General features: G+C 38.7%; 3 protein-coding genes across 3 annotated transcripts; 1 reads left to right on the top strand and 2 right to left on the bottom strand.

Moving 5' to 3' along the window:
• Nucleotides 1-3,229: 3,229 nt before the first annotated feature.
• LOC116027946 (pentatricopeptide repeat-containing protein At5g46580, chloroplastic) lies at nt 3,230-5,612 on the top strand. Its single transcript, XM_031269736.1, has one exon. It carries the CDS (start codon nt 3,319-3,321, stop codon nt 5,467-5,469), a length of 2,151 nt encoding a protein of 716 aa, XP_031125596.1. The 5' UTR covers nt 3,230-3,318; the 3' UTR covers nt 5,470-5,612.
• On the bottom strand, nt 5,588-10,426 carry LOC116027944 (protein phosphatase 2C 29-like). The gene is made up of 4 exons (XM_031269735.1): nt 8,452-10,426; nt 6,904-7,017; nt 6,483-6,747; nt 5,588-6,263 (listed from the first exon to the last, which is right to left on the bottom strand). Exons 1-4 carry the CDS (start codon nt 10,315-10,317, stop codon nt 6,139-6,141), a joined length of 2,370 nt encoding a protein of 789 aa, XP_031125595.1. The 5' UTR covers nt 10,318-10,426; the 3' UTR covers nt 5,588-6,138.
• A 787-nt stretch (nt 10,427-11,213) lies between these two features.
• Nucleotides 11,214-17,046, bottom strand: LOC116027378 (protein phosphatase 2C 29). Its single transcript, XM_031268964.1, has 4 exons — nt 14,902-17,046; nt 13,294-13,407; nt 12,685-12,949; nt 11,214-11,986 (listed from the first exon to the last, which is right to left on the bottom strand). Exons 1-4 carry the CDS (start codon nt 16,762-16,764, stop codon nt 11,862-11,864), a joined length of 2,367 nt encoding a protein of 788 aa, XP_031124824.1. The 5' UTR covers nt 16,765-17,046; the 3' UTR covers nt 11,214-11,861.
• Nucleotides 17,047-18,485: the final 1,439 nt, after the last annotated feature.

Raw genomic sequence — 18,485 nt, 5'->3', positions numbered from 1 at the left:
AGAATTAGAATTCCAAACAAATTGATGGAGTACCCCATATATACGGGAAAGGAGGCTGGGAAACAACGTGCTGAAGAGTCACTAACAAAATCGATGTAGCGACTTACAGTTGGATGCTCATGTCAATCACACTACGGGGTGGTTGCTTATGTGATGGTTGACTCCAAAAGCAAACGTAACATTTTCTACTAATGAGATTTAACCAATTCCCCTACTTACCATAGTTCTTGATCTTCGTGACTTGGAAGTGAGAGCATGTCCACAATACTTAAGTTATATATAACTCCATTATTAAACATATAATGCTACTTGCACTAAACTTTTTTTTTTTTTTTTACAAAATCTTTTATCATTTGATTTGTGTTCATTTAATTAAATTATATTAGAGTCCACTAATCCATAACAATTAATAGTGTGAGGATACAAAAAGTGAAATATTTCTCCACGTCAAGATATTTCACTAGATTGATGGTGGAAAAAGTATCATTTTTTTTTTCAAAAAAAAAAAACAATAATTTATTATTAACAACATTTATCTTAAATAATATGGCTAGACTTCAACATGTCTCCTATATATGGTCTTAGGTCTACTATAAATTATTAATCATAAGAACTATTTTGCAATCTTGGGAAGTTCACCTTCACACTACTTTTTCTTTCTCATTATCTTCAACTAACATGATACATATTGATCAATAAAAAAAAATTAAAAAAAATGTTTAGGAGCTATTACACGTGATCGGGACCTACTCAATGCATACCTTAAAGGTCTAGAATAGTAACAGTGAGTTTCTTTCGTCACTAAATTTATTTTTCTTAAAGAAATTAAAGAACTGTTCAGATTTGTCCTCATACAGTCAAATCAAGACATAACAAGACGATGACTACTACTACTACTACTATTATTATTATTATTATTATTATTATTATTATTATTATTATTATTATTATTTTGCATACAACATCCTTTATCGCAACTAAGGTGGGAGCGATCTGATGATTCAATTTGTATTACGCTTGGAGAATTTAACTCTTACTCAAGAAATGATTAACTCAAAACCTTTTCAATATAACACACAGATAACTGTTGTTGAATCTTCAATCTTCCAATTACATTAACAGACCGTTTCTCAACGTGTTATCCCAAACTACTGACTTTCAAAATAATACTATTTGAAAAACCATTTAAAAAAAAAACCTAATAAACACCTTATTATTTTTTCCACCTTTGTGGCTTTGTGTGTGAGTGTGAATTAAGTGGGAAATGGGAAGAGATAAGAGCATGAGACAAAAAGAGAGAATGCGAAACACAACTGTCCTAGTGTTCTCTGTGCACTATGACATAATCTTCCAAGATTACGGTCTAAGTAGCAATCATTAAGATTCGAGATTCAATTCATAAAACATCAGCTGATTAACATGCGATTATGCTTTTTGTATTGGCATTATGAAATCCTTAACCTTAATTAATGTTAATCTCATCGGAATGTTTGCTGCAGCCTCCAGATGGGTCCGTCGAGTGGGTCTTAGTGTGTCCGCCGGCTGTCGGCAGCGTAATTACATTTTTTTTTAAAAATATTTTTATTTCTCTCAAAAAATATTTTTATTTCTCTCAAATTTTTTTTAACCTTTGGGTCAAACATGATTTGTGGATTTTGAGGAGGTCTTCATTGAATTTTTAAAAAAGTAGAAAAATGTTTCGATTTTAGTTAACGAAGAATTACTAATCTTTTAATACTTATAAACATGTATCTATTTATTATTAATTTCTAAGTTAAATATTAATTTATTGGTCAGAAAATGAACTTATTTTTCTTAATAATCAAGTTGATATTTATATGCTTGGTTTCACATTTATATATTATGTAATATATGACCAATATGTATTATTTGTAGTGTTTTTGTTTCTTACATAGATTCTTGAAGAACATTTAGGCAAAATGGATACTAAAATAATATGAATTCATTTGTGAATTATAATATGTATATACAGAGTATTAAGATTTGTGTATGGTAATAATTAATAGACCGAATCTACAATATGAATATAATTGATGAACTTCACCTGCCATTTTCTCTATAAGATATTATGTTTAATGAAAATTTTATTAACTTTTTTTTTATGATGAAAGAAACTTGCAGTTACTATTTGAGGGCATGCACAAAGTAAATTTATCTCCTATGTAATAGTGCGAAAATCATAGGTCATAGGTGAGATAACTCATTGGTGATTAACTTTTTTTTCCTTTTTATTAAGTCTTAATCATGATTATCTTAATTTTGACTAACGTTTCTGGTCACGTTGTCATGTTGAAATCGATATCTGCGCGTGTTTAGGATTTTGTTCTTATTAGAATATTGAATCTTCGCATATTTGGGCCGTATTGCTGAAACAGCCCATTTAGGTTATTTTGGGCCATACATTTGCCCAATAGCTTTACCTATCCTTTTTGCTTATTTAAGCCTGGCCCAATTAATGTGAATATTAACAACAATAAATTAGTCAAATTTCCATGATGGATTTAGCAGTTTCATGTGTACAATTCTGAATTACTTAGCCAAGATACCAATAGTTATACTATGAACTCGGATCCACCTTGCAAAGTGAACCTATCACAATTTACATACTGAATATTTACAATTTAAATTACGAACATTTAGTATGTAAATTATGAATATTTAATTGTGAACTTTAAGTATATATATTGTGAGCATTCAATATATAAATTGTGTATGTTTGATCCATATCCACCTTGTAGTAAGGTCGCCGGTGGCCATTTCCCAGGGAAGGCGAATAGTTGGTCACCTTCCAACGAGAAAGGCAACGAGTGGTTGCCTTCCATGGAGAAGGCTTCCACCGGGAATGACGACTAGTGATGGTTCGACCGTCATTAAATTTTCTGGTATGAACTGAAATGACCTGCAATTTCTAATAGCATGTCATTTCCCGATATTTGGTCGTTATTGTCCCAATTTAATATATTAAATGATGTAATTACACTTTTTAAAAGTTTAGGAACCTAATTGACTTCGTTAGTGGCTTATTTGACCATTTTCCTTTTAAAAAGAAAAAAAATTTAACAAAAGGAAAAAAAAAACAATATTTGAATTTTAAAATTCACTTTTTATGTAGTTTTCTCCCTTCTACTTTCAAACTTTTAACATTTGCCCCCCAAAATTTTGGATTTTTAGGGGTTTAGGGTTTGTGTGAAACAATGTATTGATATGAAGATAAGGTCCCAAAAAATCTACAAAACTTCACGGATGGCCATTGCCATAAACTAAACTCTCAAACTCTCTCTTTTTTCTCCACTCTCCATGGCTGCAAAGCTCTCCACAGCTCTAGATATCCATTTCAGCTATCCATGTTCCTCAGAAACAAAGCACCCATATGTCTTCAATTCTCCATCTTTAACATTACCCAGAAAAAGGCTCAACATTTCTTGCAATAATTCATCAAAATCCCCTCCAAAAACAGCAGAAAAGCCTGAAAATCGTCGAAATGGGAGCCCTTCTTTGTCTGAACAGCTTAAGCCTTTATCCACAACGGTTCTTGCTGACCAGCCAAGCCAAACTAAGCTCTTATCCAAACCGCAATCCACTTGGGTCAACCCGGCCCGACCCAGACCTTCTGTTCTCTCTCTGCAGCGTCAGAAGCGCTCTTCTTACTCCTATAACCCTCAGATTAGGGACCTGAAGAGGTTTGCTAGGAAATTGAATGAAGGGTATTTTGATGAGGAGGGTTTCATGGCAGTTCTTGAGGAAATCCCAGAGTCACCCACTAAAGAAAATGCTTTGTTGGTGCTTAATAGCCTTAGGGATTGGCAAAAATCTCTGCTTTTCTTGAATTGGATCAAGGCCAAGGATTTGTTTCCACTGGAGACTATATTCTATAATGTGGCCATGAAGTCTTTGAGGTTTGGGAGGCAGTTTGAGCATATAGAGAGGCTGGCTTTTGAGATGGTGGAGAATGGGGTTGAGCTTGATAATATAACCTATTCGACTATCATCACGTGTGCGAAAAGGTGTGGGCTTTTCGATAAGGCTTTGGAGTGGTTTGAGAGGATGTACAAGACAGGGTTGATCCCTGATGAGGTGACTTACTCTGCTGTGCTTGATGTGTATGCTCAGTTGGGGAAAGTTGAGGATGCGATATCGTTGTATGAGCGAGGGAGGGCGAGCGGGTGGACCCCCGATGCTGTGGCGTTCTCTATGCTGGCTAGAATGTTTGGTTCTGTGGCTGATTATGATGGGATTAGGTTTGTGTTGCAGGAAATGAAGAATGTTGGGGTTCAGCCCAATTTGGTTGTGTACAATACGTTGTTCGAGGCGTTGGGGAAGGCCGGGAAGCCGGGCTTGGCTAGGAGTTTGTTTGAGGAGATGTTGGAGTACGGGCTTACTCCGAATGAGAAGACGTTAACGTGCTTGATCAAGATTTATGGGAAGGCGAGGTGGGCTAGAGATGCGTTGGAGCTTTGGGAGAGAATGAAATCGAAGGGTTGGCCTATGGATTTTTATTTGTATAATACGTTGTTGAGTATGTGTGCTGATATCGGGTTGGAGGAGGAGGCCGAGAGGCTGTTTGGTGATATGAAGGAGTCGCGGAATTGTAAACCGGATAGTTGGAGCTATACGGCCATGATAAATATATATGCGAGTGGGGGAGATGTGGAGAAGGCAGTGAGTTTGTACAAGGAAATGGCCGAGGAAGGGGTTGAACTTAATGTGATGGGGTGCACTTGTTTGATCCAATGCTTGGGGAAAGCGAAGAGGATTGATGATTTAGTTATGGTGTTTGAAGCGTCGATGGAGAGAGGGATTAAACCTGATGATAGGCTTTGTGGGTGTCTGCTCTCGGTTGTGTCCTATTGCGAAGGCGAGGATGCAGAGAAGGTTCTTGGTTGTCTACAGAGAGCGAGCCCGAGATTGGTTGCCGTTGTGAGGATGTTAGGTGAAGAGAGCACAAGTTTTGACACTGTGAAAGAAGAGATCAGAGTGATTCTCAGCAATACCTCTCCGGAATCCCGAAGACCTTTCTGCAACTGTCTGATTGATATATGCAGGAACCGAAACCTGCAGAACCGAGCTCACGAGCTGCTCTACATCGGGACTGTGTATGGGCTGTACCCCGGTTTACATAGCAAGACATCCCAAGAGTGGCGTTTGAATGTCCGGTCACTCTCTGTGGGGGCTGCACGCACTGCATTCGAGGAATGGATGGCGACACTCGCCAAAATTGTGCAGCGCGAGGAGCCGCTGCCTCAACTTTTCACGGCTTACACTGGCGCGGGAACCCACAGGTTCTCCCAAGGCTTGGCTAATGCATTCGCTTCGCACCTGGAAACGTTCGAAGCCCCTTTCAAGGAGAGCGAAGAGAAGGCTGGATTTTTCGTCGCGACTCAAGAAGATTTAGTGTCTTGGATCCAATCAAAGGCATACTCTTTGGATGCTGCAACTGCAACAGCATAACAGTATTCGGTATTCCCACCACTATATGCTTATTTCATTCTGAATATATATGTAAGTCTAAACTTTATGAGAAATTTCAATGGAATGATTCCATTAGGACCATTTATAGCATTCTGAATACAGAAAATTGGTGCTTCTTTTCACTCTCCCAGTTGTAACAAGAATTTTTACACAGGGTTTCAATAGTTTTTTCTCCTCTGAAAATGGAGTCTAGTGTAGAGCTCTGTAAGACTGTAACTAAGCCAAACCCCATCACCCCCCAATCTGATTACAAGCACTTCTCTTGCCCTAAGCAAAAGAGGAAAAGAACAAAATAAAAATGAATGAAAAAGGATGCTATGCCTATGGAAAATCTAGAAAGGAAGAAGAGGAAAATAAGAGTCAGTTTTCTTGTCTAAGAGCACATCCAGGATAGTCCCAGCTACAAAATTTATACCCTCATCCGGAAACCGATTCTCAATAAGCCTCGGTTTCAGTCTGGCATCGGTTTTTGCTATCAGCATTGCAAGCTTCAGCTTGCCCAAAGGTTGAGATGTGAAACCAGATCACGATTGAATTTCACTGTGTTTTCAGAGACCTTGACCCGATTCCTGAATATCAACCTGCAGCTTGCAAGGAGTAAATTGATTGCTGCAGCCTGCAGGGATTGGATTTCTTCGGTTGGAGAATTCAAAGGTATTTTCCTGATGATTTCCAAATTCTTCCTTCAAGTGATATTACCATAACAGTTACATCGTCATGGTACTTCCTTCGGTCTCCTGTTGGGATGTCGAGCAATTCATGTAAATCCATTCCTGCAAACACAATAAACCCAGCTCAAATCAGAAGGTCTTGAATTATGGCATTCCTTTGTGCAAAAGTTTAATTTGTCCACCCATGGAATACTAAATGGTATAAGGATAACCATGAAATTTTATGTTTTTTGATGGTTAAACCAATTCAACTCCCTTTATGCAATTATTTGCAACATCTAATAAAATGAGTGGGGAAATAAAAACCATTGTTCAATTTACCAGCTTTCTTGGCTGCGCGGAACAAAAGCTCCTCAATCAGGTGCTGTGCAGGATCTCCATCAGGAAATTTCTCCATGAAATTCTCAACATGGGAAACAACCTCCTCATTGCTGAAGTATTGATATAAGCCATCAGAGGAGAGCACCAAAAATTGATCTCCAGGACAGAGTCTATGGTGACGTAGAGAAGGTGTACAAGATATGTAAGGCGTGTTGCCAATATACTCATTGCGAAACATTTCCAATAACGCATCATTCAACTTACGCTGCAGCAAGAATGCTAATAGGTTATATAAGCAAATAAGCAATCACCTTTCATACATGGATCTAAAGAATTATCATACAGCGTTCTCAAAGTTGCAAATAATAGCTAAGTTTACAAGGGAAAAACCAAAGCTCAATCTAGAAAGTAAATAGCAAACCTGTTTCAGGAAGCCTGCCCCAAATGCACGGGTGACCTTTAGGCGACCTTTCACTCTATCATTCACAATACAGTTACTGTCATCTGGATGCTCATTCTTGATTCTGATAACCTCCTGTAATCATACAATAATGTAATACGTGTATCAAAGCTCAATTTTGGAAAAGTAAAACCACAAAATATCAATGATATTCACAAAATCGCAAATAATCTCCCTCACCCAGACAACAAAGACCTTCCTTAAAAGCAGCACTGTTTACTTCATCAAAACAGATGCAACTTGACAGTACAAAAATATCTTCAACAGTAATCGAAGAAGATTGACCGACATTTTAAGCTTATGGTAGTTGGTACTATATTGAAGATATCAATGCACATTTTCATCATGTATATGCAACTATTGAAAAGTTAATATGGAGTAGTTCTCTTCTGTTTGCACTGGCTCTATACATCTTTTTTTGTGAATGAAATAACTTATTAAAAGAAATGAATAAAGGGTTACAGTCATAACTCAAACTACACATGGACATTATCAAGATAATGAAAATGCAGCGCTGCTTGACTAGCAGAAATGACAAGCATTTTCCTTGAACATGCAAGTAGATTCTGAAGCTAGAATTTCTACAAATCTATGAAAATGAGGATAATTAATTTTCAGAATCCATGCCTATTGTAGCTAGTTTCTTTGAAATAAAATGAAAATCACAATATCTTAGGAAGAGAAAGAATGGCTGCTGAAAATTATGTACACTAATAAGACAGCATTTGATCTTATGCTAAATTGGCAGGTTTTTAAAGATCAAATAAAGCTCTCTGGTTTAACTTTCCTATATCTGTGAAAAGCCACAACCAGATTTCTCTAAGTTCCACGCATTGGGATCACTGAGGCAGCAGACTAGTTGAGGTATGGAATGATAGGACATTACACAAGGCAGATATTAAACCATTTAATACCATAACATATGCCCACAACGTTCTTTTGGATAAAACACCAGACAATTTAGATGCACAAAACAAATGTCAAGCTTACAGCTTCTTGGTGAACACTTCACCATCTAGAGCCACAATTTAATTAGTTAAGCATAAAAGCAGTGGGCAGTTCTCATCAAACCCTGAACTTTGGCTTTAGAACAAAGGCAGCTACATTCAAATTTTAAAGATGTTTACACTGATTTACAATGTGTTCAAAAGAAACCCGCTTAGAGAACATCAGAACTAAATCAATGCATTCTACAATTTCAAATTTTAGCAGTGATCTTCAAAGGGAAAATTCCACAAAATCACAGTTTAATACTTCATTTATCCCACCTTTAGCAAATGTTATGGATGTTCCATTGAAGAGTAATAAGGGCAAAAAAATCTACACAAATGTCCATGCATTTAGTATTAATGTGTACAGTTGGTGTTACTATGACACCAAATGGGTGCCATCTCCATTTCATACTCCAAAGGAAAGAAACAAATAAGAAAATCTTCAAATGAAGTAATTAAATAGCAATAAAGAGACTGAAAACACCAGCAGAACCCAACTGAAGGAAAGAGAACTTACTTCTTCAATGCTTGTACTATGATCAGTGGACAATTGCAATGCAGTCAACCTCATATCTTGAACAGGCACCACATTTGACACCTTATCTTCTACCTGAATGCTACCATTAAACTCTTCAGCTATACCATCCACAGTTAACCCATCATTACCTAGAACCGTTGCATTTGAACTAGAAGTAACCTCTTCAGGCTCATACTTTGCTACTATAGCTCGACTATCTCCCACATTCATCACATACACATCTTCATCTCGCATCAAAGCAACCAACAAACAAGAACCCATCAGGGCAAGCTCTGGACATCGATCAAGAAGCTTATCCGTCATATCCAAGTAAGCAAGCTCAGTTATTTCAAGAGCCCCTGACATTGCTCTCAAAACTAACTCATGGTCTACTGGACCCACTTTGCGTCTACTCCCGTTTCCAATAGTCCTTTCCTCTTCCACTCTATTCTCCTCCACCTCAACTTTCTCCTTACCTTTCAACCCAAATCTCCATGGAAACAATCTCCTACTCTCCCTGTGTTTACTCAACAATCCTTGTTTCAATTTCGACAACAGCAGTGATCTTCTCACTGCAGGACCTGCATTGTTCACACTTAAGGCATCCTCTACTGAAAATGCAAATCTATCTGAACCCGAAAGATCGAGACCATCTTCAGGATCGTCCTCTGCCAAATACTCCCATAATCTTCTCCTCCTCCTAACCTCAATCTCCCCCGAACGAAATGTCACCTTCTTTGTGGATCCTCTATCAAGCTGCTGAAAATTACCACCATTTACACCTTCAACTTCCCTAACCTCCCCATCTGTTGCTTCAAGTGATGAATTTGTATTTTGGGTGCCTGAATTCTCTGCAATCACATCATTTTCTACACTTTCACCTACTTCTTCTTGCCTACTAGTCTCTTCACTATCCCAAAACAAACCCTCTAGTTTTTTATACATTGCTTTGTACAGATTACTCATAAGGAATTCAGGGGCGTCTGGCCCATTGAATCCATCATAAATACCCACAAATAGCCATCCATGCTCTTCTGATACAACCACATGTACTCGATCTTCACCTGCTTTCCCTAAAGCCCACTGAATATTGCTGTCACAGCTCATTTCCGAGTCACGCCCGCAGTTTGAAGCGGGCGGGGCATCTTTATGGGTAACGAAATTCCTAACCGGTAACACCCACGGCCTCTTCTTCTCCGGGAAATTCCGGTATAGGGCGTTTCGAATTCCCGAAATGCCCCTCCTCCGTTTCTTTTTGACATAAACACCCCCCAACGGCGCCGAAAATGGAACATTATTTCCAGCGGGATCCGACCCGGTGGACCCGTCCAGCGGCCCGGATAGGGCGCCCCGCTCGATCGGACCCGACATGAAGAACGCTCTCTCCATCGGACCCGACCGTTCTCCGCCGCCGCGAGGAACAGGCTGAAGAGGCAAGGCGCAAAACGACGACGTACTCTCAAAACCATTGACATTGACAACGCTACCCCTCACTCCAGTAATAGCGCCATCAGTTCCAGGGGCATCGTCGTAAAATTCATCGACCTGAAGCACAGTTCTGGGAGTGGAGGTGTTAGCACTCACCGACGCACCGGAAATGGCCCGGAAACCGGTCTCCATTGGACCGGCGCCGACCGGTCTGGACTTCTGCTGACCTGGCTCGTCGAACCGGAGCGACTGCGAAGGCGAAACGAACCGATCGGAGTGGGGAGGCGACACGAACCGAGCTGAAGACCGAACGTAGCAGAATGAGTGGCCGAGCGTCTCGTCCAGTGGCTCGCCGGCGGTGAATACAACCTCCGCCGGCTCATCCCGGTTCGCCGCCGGGTTAACACACGGAAACAGATGCGAAAACCCTCCTCCCATCACATTCGATTCATCTCAATCCCCCCCACCCCCCAAATCAACTATATATATACACACACACACTGCAGTATATATTCTCGTATATATATAGAGAGAGAGAGAAAGAGGAACAGAGTTCTTAGAGAGAGAGAGCACCACGCCGGTGTATATATATATATATTTTTTGTATTTAGATTTACCTGCGAACTAAAAAAGACTGCAATGAAGAGAGAGAGAGAGGAGACCAGTGTTCTTTTTCTTTTTTGTAGAGAGAGAAAGAGTGTTTGAAAATGGGGAGAGAGAGAAAATTGAAATTTTGGACTGACGTGGCAGGTTACGATATCCACGTAGGAACACACGTGACTGCGGACGAAAAGACGGTTATGGGTCTGGGGGCTCTGGGGGGTTTTGAAGCGAAAGTGGTAAGTAGGGTCAACGGGGAGGGAAAATCGAGGCGTGCTTTTTTGTCTTCTTGGGGTGTTTTTGTCCGGTAGGTTTGGGTCTCTCTGGTTTTCTGTTTTGTTTTGAAGCCCAAGGTCAAGCCCAACTTCAGGTCAATATCTCTCCATACTAGAGATAACATCGGGTATAGTAATAATCCCACCAATTCTTATATCTTGTGCAATTGTTATATCATAGACCAGAGTTTATATTACATTATGAATTCTGATACAAAAATCTTATATATGTACATACAGTTAATAGCTTCTGTACATGTAAACAAATAAATAATTACTGACACATAATATGATAGTTACAAGTACAGAATGTGTTAACTATAAATACAAAATTTAAAAATTATTTTTGGACTATTGAGTTAAGCCGCACAGGGCGCATTTCAAACTAATTTAAGACAACTAGCAGGGTCTCACACACTTATATTATATGCTTATTAAAATTTTAAATAAAACACAAAATTTTAATGGAATGATTGCATTAGAATTTAGAACCATTTATAGCATTCTGTATACAGAAAGGGTAAAGCACAAGTATGTGCTCATGCCCAGAGAGACCATTTGGGAAATTGGTGCTTCTTTTTCTGCTCCCAGTTGTAACAACAATTTTTACACATGGGTTTCAATAGCTTTCTCCTGTGAAAATGGAGTCTAGTGTAGAGCTCTGTAACTAAGCCACACCCACCCCCTCCCCCCAATCTGCTTACAACCACTTCTCTTGCCCTAATTTAAAGAACAAAATACAAATGAATGAAAAAAAAGATCCTATGCCTCTATGCAAAATCTAGAAAGGAAGAGCAAAAGGAGAGTCAGTTTTCTTGTCTAAGAGCACATCCAGGATAGTCCCAGCTACAAAATTTATACCGTCATCCAGAAACCGATTCACAATATGCGTCGATTTCAATCTGCCACCGGTTGTTTTGCCATCTGCATTACGGGCTTCCCCACAAAGGTGTTTTGCTCAAGGCGGGACTTAACAACAGTCCTTGTTGAGACATGAAGCCAGATCGTTATCGAATTTCATAATGTTCCCAGAAACCTCAAACTGCAGCAGGTTCGGCTTGCAAGGAGCAAATCAATTGCTGCAGAGATTTGTGCTGTTGGAGGAATTCAAAGGTATTTTCCTGATGATTTCCAAATTCTTCCTTCGAGTGATATTACCATAACAGTGACATCGTCATGGTACTTCCTTCGGTCTCCTGTTGGAATGTCGAGCAATTCATGTAAATCCATTCCTGCAGACACAATAAATCCAGCAGGTTTTGAGTTAAGGCATTGAATTTAATGTCCATCCGCGGAATGCTAAATGGTCCCAAGTATCAAATAACCATGAAATTTTTATGTTTTTGATGGTAAAACCTATTCATCTCCACACAGATAACAGTATACCCTTTATAAAATGATTGGGGAAATAAAAACCATCGTTCAATGAAACAAGCATGATAGACAAAAAGTTGAAAAAGGAACAGTAGAATTAAAGTGACTTTGTTTAGACACGATTGTCAATTAATTAAGAAAAGGTCCTAATAAAGTGCATCAACCAAACCAAAGCTATGTTCTCACTAAGTCATGACAACTGCAAACAGCAGTACAGTGCACAACTGCTGATACATGATTCTGAAAAAACTGATAAGAGCATGAAATTGATGGCATTATACTATAGACACAGGTTTCAGATTTCCCTCCACAGGGAAGGGGGGTAATGTACAGAATGCAAAGCCACTGGAAAGAAACTATAGACTTTTTTCTTAAAATAAAATATCATAAATTGTATGTGCATGTGTCTGTGTACTCTTGTCTAGCAGATATAAAATCCTCTAAACAACTAATGAGATGTAACAGTCTAATAAAGTTGAAAATTCCAAAACAAGCTTAAAGGCTATCCTCAACACAAATAAAGACAAAAATTGAAGAAAATCAAGTGAAATATTACCAGCTTTCTTGGCTGCACGAAGCAAAAGCTCCTCAATCAGGTGCTGCGCAGGATCTCCATCAGGAAACTTCTCCATAAAATTTGCAACATGGGAAACAACTTCCTCATTGCTCAAGTATTGGTATAAGCCATCAGAGGAGAGCACCAAAAATTGATCTCCAGGACATAGTCTATGGTGCCGTAAAGAAGGCATACAAGATATATAAGGTGTGTTGCCAATATATTCATTGCGAAACATTTCCAATAATGCGTCATTCAACTTACGCTGCAACAAGGATGTTAAAACATTACATAAGCAATCCCTTTTCATACAATTATCATACAAGTTCTCATAGATGCAAATAATAGATAAGTTTACTAGTGAAGAACCAAGTTAGACACACAATACACGTGAGGGCAGAAAGCTCAATTTTTTAGGCTAGAGGAGCAAGCAACTGCTAGTGTGGGATACAACATTTAAATTACTGAATTACAGCACAAGGAGTATAATATTGTAACATATTGAAATGTGCTTAATCTCATAAAGCAGTTTTGCCAACTCTTTCCTGTAAGAGGGGTTTGTAACGGTTTTTACTCTTGACACAAAATTCTAGAAAGTAAATAACAAACCTGTTTCAGGAAGCCTGCCCCAAATGCACGGGTGACCTTTAGGCGACCTTTGACTCTATCATTGACAATACAGTTACTGTCATCAGGATGCTCATTCTTGATTCTGATAACCTCCTGTGGAAAGTTAGAGGAAAGGAATTTAGAATATGAAAAAACAATGACCAAGCATAAGATGCAAATAATACAGTTAAAATTAACAATTATTCTAAAACAATTTGTAATAACACCATAATGTAATACATGTATCACACTTTAATTTCAAAAAAGTAAAACCAAGAAATATCAATGACATTCACAAATAATCTCCTTCACCAAGCCACAAAAACCTTTCCTAATGGCAGCAGTGTTTTACTTCATCAAAACAGAGGCAACTGGACAGTACAGAAATATCTTCAACAGTAATCAAAGTTTGACTGACATTTTAAGCTCATGTCACTGAATTGAAGATATCAATGGGCATTTTCATAATTTATATGCAACTATTAAAAAGTTAATATGGAGTAGCTCTATTTGCAGTGTCTCAGTTCATCTTTTTTTTTTTTTTGAGTATTAAATAATTTATCAAAAAGAAGCAAATAAAGGATTACACCCATAATTCAAACTACACATGGACAATATCAAGATAATGGAAATGTCGCTTTGCTAGACTAGTAGATAGAAAAAAATGACAAGCATTTTCCTTGAACATGTTAGTAGAACCTGAAGCTAGAATTTCTACAATTCTATGAAAATGAGGATAAAGAATTTCCTTTGCAGAATCCGTGCCTAATAACACAGCATGTGATCATATGCTAATTTGCTAAATTGGCAGGTCTTTGAAGATCAAAGGAGGCTCTCTGGGTTAACATTCCTATATATGTGAATATGTGATAAGCCACAACTAGCTTTCTCAGTGGGTTCCACACACTGAGGCAGCAAAGTATTTGAGGTATGGAACGATAGGGGTATAGCCGTATAGGATACTACACAAGGCAGATATTAAACCATTTAAAACCATAACATATGCCCACCAAACAACTTTGGTGCACAAGACTATTGGCTAGTTCCTTGGTTAAAACTCCACCATCCAGAGCCTTGATTAAATTAGTTAGAATAAAAGCAGTGACTTTTTCACATCAAGCCCAGAACTTTTGCATTAGAACAAAGGCAGCTATGTTGAATATCTGAAGATGTTTACACAGAGTTGCTGATCAAGTATCTTTTCAATATTTGAAGTTAAAGATAAGAGAACATCAGAACTAACTGCAGCAATGTGTTCCACAATTTCAAATTTTAGCAGTGATGTTTAAAGGGAATTTTCCACAGGAAATCACTATTTAATACTTCTTTTATCCGACTTTAGCAAATGTTTTTGATGTTCAATTAAAGGAGGGTAAATGAGTCTTCATAAATGTCAAAGCATTTATTGTTAATGTGTGCCGTTGGGGTTAATAAGACAGTAAGACACCACACGGGTGCCATCTAGGTGACCTGAAGTACTTACTATCAGGCTCCATTTCATAGTCCAAAGGAAAGGAACAAATTATGAAACCTTCAAATGAAGTAATTAAAGAGCTAAAAAAGACTGAAAACACCAAATGAACCCAACTGAAGGTAAGAGGAACTTACTTCTTCAATGCTTGTGCTATGATCAGTAGACAATTGCAATGAGACCAACCTCATATCTTGAACAGGAACCACATTTGTAGCCTTATCCTCCGCCAGAATGCTACCCTTTGACTCTTCAACTTTACCTTCCACAGCCAACCCATCATTACCCAGTACCCTTGAATTTGAACTAGAAGTAACCTCTTCAGGCTCATACTTTGCTACTATAGCCCGACTATCTCCCAAATTCATCACATACACATCTTCATCTCTCATCAAAACAACCAACAAACACGAACCCATCAGCGCAAGCTCTGGATACCGATCAAGAAGCTTATCCGTCATATCCAAGTAGGCAAGCTCAGTTATTTCAAGAGCCCCTGACATTGCTCTCAAAACTAACTCATGGTCAACTGGACCCACTTTGCGTCTCCTCCCGTTTCCAATACTCCTTTCCTCTTCAACTCTATTCTCCTCCACCCCAACTTTCTCCTTGCCCTTCAACCCAAATCTCCATGGAAACAATTTTTTATTCTCCCTGTGTTTAATCAACAACCCTTGTTTCAATTTTGACAGCAGCAGTGATCTTCTCACTGCAGAACCTGCATTGTTCACACTTAAGGCATCCTCTACTGAAAATGCAAATCTGTCTGAACCCGAGAGATCAAGACCATCTTCAGGGTCCTCCTCTGCCAAAAACTCCCATAATCTTCTCCTCCTAACCTCAATCTCACCCGAACGAAATGTCACCTTCTTTGTGGATCCTTTATCGAGCTGCTGAAAGTTAACACCATTTACACCTTCAACTTCCCTAACAACCTCACCTGTAGGTTCAAGTGATGACTTTGTATTTAGGATGTCTGAATTCTCTGGAATCACATCATTTTCTAAACCTGCACCTACTTCTTCCTGCCTACTAGTCTCTTCACTATCCCAAAACAAACCCTCTAGTTTTTTGTACATTGCTTTGTACAGATTACTCATAAGGAATTCAGGGGCATCTGGCCCATTGAATCCATCATAAATACCTACAAATAGCCATCCAAGCTCCTCCGATACAACCACATGTACTCGATCTTCACCGGCTTTCCCTAAAGCCCACTGGATATTGTTATCACAGCTCATTTCCAACTCACGCCCCCCACAATTTGATGCAGGTGGATCGTCCTTGCGGCCACCACCGAAGTTCCTAACCGGTAAAACCCACGGCCTCTTCTTCTCCGGGAAGTTCCTGTACAAGGCCTTCCGAATTCCCGAAATGCCTCTCCTCCTCTTCTTCTTCACATAAACACCTCCCAGCGGCGCCGAGAATGGGACATTATTCGCACCGGAATCCGACCCGGTGGGCGGCTCCAGCGGCCCAGATAGCGCTCCTCGCTCGATCGGACCCGACATGAAGAACGCCCTCTCCATCGGACACGACCGCTCCCCGCCGCTGCCGCCGCGAGGAATCGGCTGAAGAGGCAAGGCGCAAAACGACGACGTACTCTCAAACCCGTTCACAACGCTTCCCCTCACTCCAGTAATAGCGCCATCAGTTCCGGTAGCATCCTCGTAAAAATTATCCACCTGAAGCACAGTTCTGGGAGTGGAGGTGTTAGCACTCACCGACGCACCGGAAATGGCCCGGAAACCGGTTTCCATTGGACCGCCCCCCGGTCTGGTCTTCGGCTGAGCCGGCTCGTCGAACCGGAGCGACTGCGACGGCGAAATAAACCGATCGGAGTGGGGAGGCGACACAAACCGAGCTGAAGACCGAACGTAGCAGAATGAGTGGCCGAGCGTCTCGTCCAGTGGCTCGCTGCCGGTGAAGACAACCTCCGGTTCATCCCGGTTCACCGCCGGGTTAACACACGGAAACAGATGCGAAAACCCTCCTCCCATCACATTCGATTCATCTCAATCCCCCCCACCCCCAAATCAAACTATATCTATTCACACTGCAATCTATATATATAAATTCAAGTATATATATATAAATATATGTATGTATATATAGAGAGAGAGAGAAAAAAATAGAGAGAGAGAAACAGATTTCCTAGAGAGAGAGAGAGAACGCCGCGCCGGAGTATATAAATTTTGTATTTGTAGATTTACCTGCGAATTAAAAAGACTGCAAAGTATAGAGAGAGAGAGGAGAGAGAGAGGGGAGACCAGTGTTCTTTGCTTTTGTAGAGAGAGAGAGGGGGAGTTTGAAAATGGGGGGAGAGAGAGAGAAAATTGAAATTTGGATCGACGTGGCAGGTTAAAATATCCACGTAGGAAGACACGTGACTGTGGGGGGAAAAGACGGATATAGGTCCGGGGGTTTTAGCTAAAGTGGTAAGTAGGGTCAACGGGGAGGGGAAATCGAGGTGTCCTTTTTTGTCTTCTTGGGGTGTTTTTGTCTGTCTGGTAGGTTTGGGTCTCTGGTTGTTTATTTTGTTTGAAGCCCAAGGTCAAGCCCAACTTCTAGTCAATATCACTCCATATATTATCAACTTTTTTTGTCTAATTCAGATTTGGGTGTTTGATAAATAGCTATTAGCTGATTTAGTTAGTGGATTTAACACTAGTAAACAGATATTTGGTAAATTAGTTATTAGTTGATAGCTGATTACATGCAAAATGACTTTCTCAAAAAACTTATCGAAAAACTGTTTTGAGCAGTTTTTTGAATTCTAGCATTTTAGAACAATAAGTTGTTACAAAAAACTAATTAATCAAACATCTATAATGGTTGTTTAACCATATCAAACAGTTAATAGTGATCAAATCAACTAAAATTTGTTGATAAGCTAACTATATTATCTAACAGGACCTTAGTTCAAGTTATTCATACAGTATTTGACTCTTATTCAAAGAAAGTTGATAAATTACATTTAAATTTACAAGAAAGTCCATATTCATTACTCAAAAGTGCACCATAGGTGACGTCCGTTTTGTGACTATAACCAGCAAAGTGTCATAATATGGTACACCCCTATTAATTTGGTGTTAAAGTATGAGTGACTTATTAGGTGGTAAACAGACAATTTAAGTAATTTTTATATAAATAAAATGAGTTTTTTTTTAAATAATATAAATAAAATAAGTTGAACAGAGAATAACAAGTTTTTTAATTTGTCTAAATTGACAATGGATAATATTAAATTGATTTTAATATGTTAGAAGCTTACATTCAATAGATATGTTATGTTAGATGATGTACATGTTGTAAATAAAATAAGTTGAACAAAGAATTATATGTTTTTTATTTGTTAAATTGATAATGAATAGTATTGAATTGATTTGAATATGTTAAATACCCATGTTGGCCTAGTCTCTATTGATCTTTGTCCCTCAAGTTAGTCCCCCAAGTCAACCCATGTGTTGGATTGTGGTTTGGACCACTTAATTGGTTATTATTAAGTTTGGTCACCTAATCAATGCCATCAAACTTAGATAATAAAAACTTTTATTTGCATCCATTCATGTAGTTTATGATAAAATATAAAAATATATCATAATTAATAATTGAGTCTTTGTAAACTAACTAATCTCATTACCAATTAATTAAATAAAACAACATTAAATTGTTTTAAACCACCGTATCATAAGCTCTCACTCTATAATGGTATGAATAA

The sequence above is a fragment of the Ipomoea triloba genome, chromosome 8 (assembly GCF_003576645.1).
Source record: "Ipomoea triloba cultivar NCNSP0323 chromosome 8, ASM357664v1".
NCBI classification, from domain to species: Eukaryota; Viridiplantae; Streptophyta; class Magnoliopsida; order Solanales; family Convolvulaceae; genus Ipomoea; species Ipomoea triloba.
The sequence above is the reverse complement of the archived record's forward strand: the minus strand, read 5'-3'. Positions and strand labels throughout refer to the sequence as shown.

Coding starts and splice junctions, on each gene's coding strand:
- LOC116027946 (XM_031269736.1), top strand. CDS start 3,319: ATGGCTGCAAAGCTCTCCACAGCTCTAGATATCCATTTCAGCTATCCA.
- LOC116027378 (XM_031268964.1), bottom strand. CDS start 16,764: ATGGGAGGAGGGTTTTCGCATCTGTTTCCGTGTGTTAACCCGGCGGTG. Junction 13,408..14,901: donor ATAGCACAAGCATTGAAGAA/GTAAGTTCCTCT, acceptor AACTTTCCACAG/GAGGTTATCAGAATCAAGAA. Junction 12,950..13,293: donor GGGCAGGCTTCCTGAAACAG/GTTTGTTATTTA, acceptor TCCTTGTTGCAG/CGTAAGTTGAATGACGCATT.
- LOC116027944 (XM_031269735.1), bottom strand. CDS start 10,317: ATGGGAGGAGGGTTTTCGCATCTGTTTCCGTGTGTTAACCCGGCGGCG. Junction 6,748..6,903: donor GGGCAGGCTTCCTGAAACAG/GTTTGCTATTTA, acceptor TTCTTGCTGCAG/CGTAAGTTGAATGATGCGTT. Junction 6,264..6,482: donor CCGCGCAGCCAAGAAAGCTG/GTAAATTGAACA, acceptor TTGTGTTTGCAG/GAATGGATTTACATGAATTG.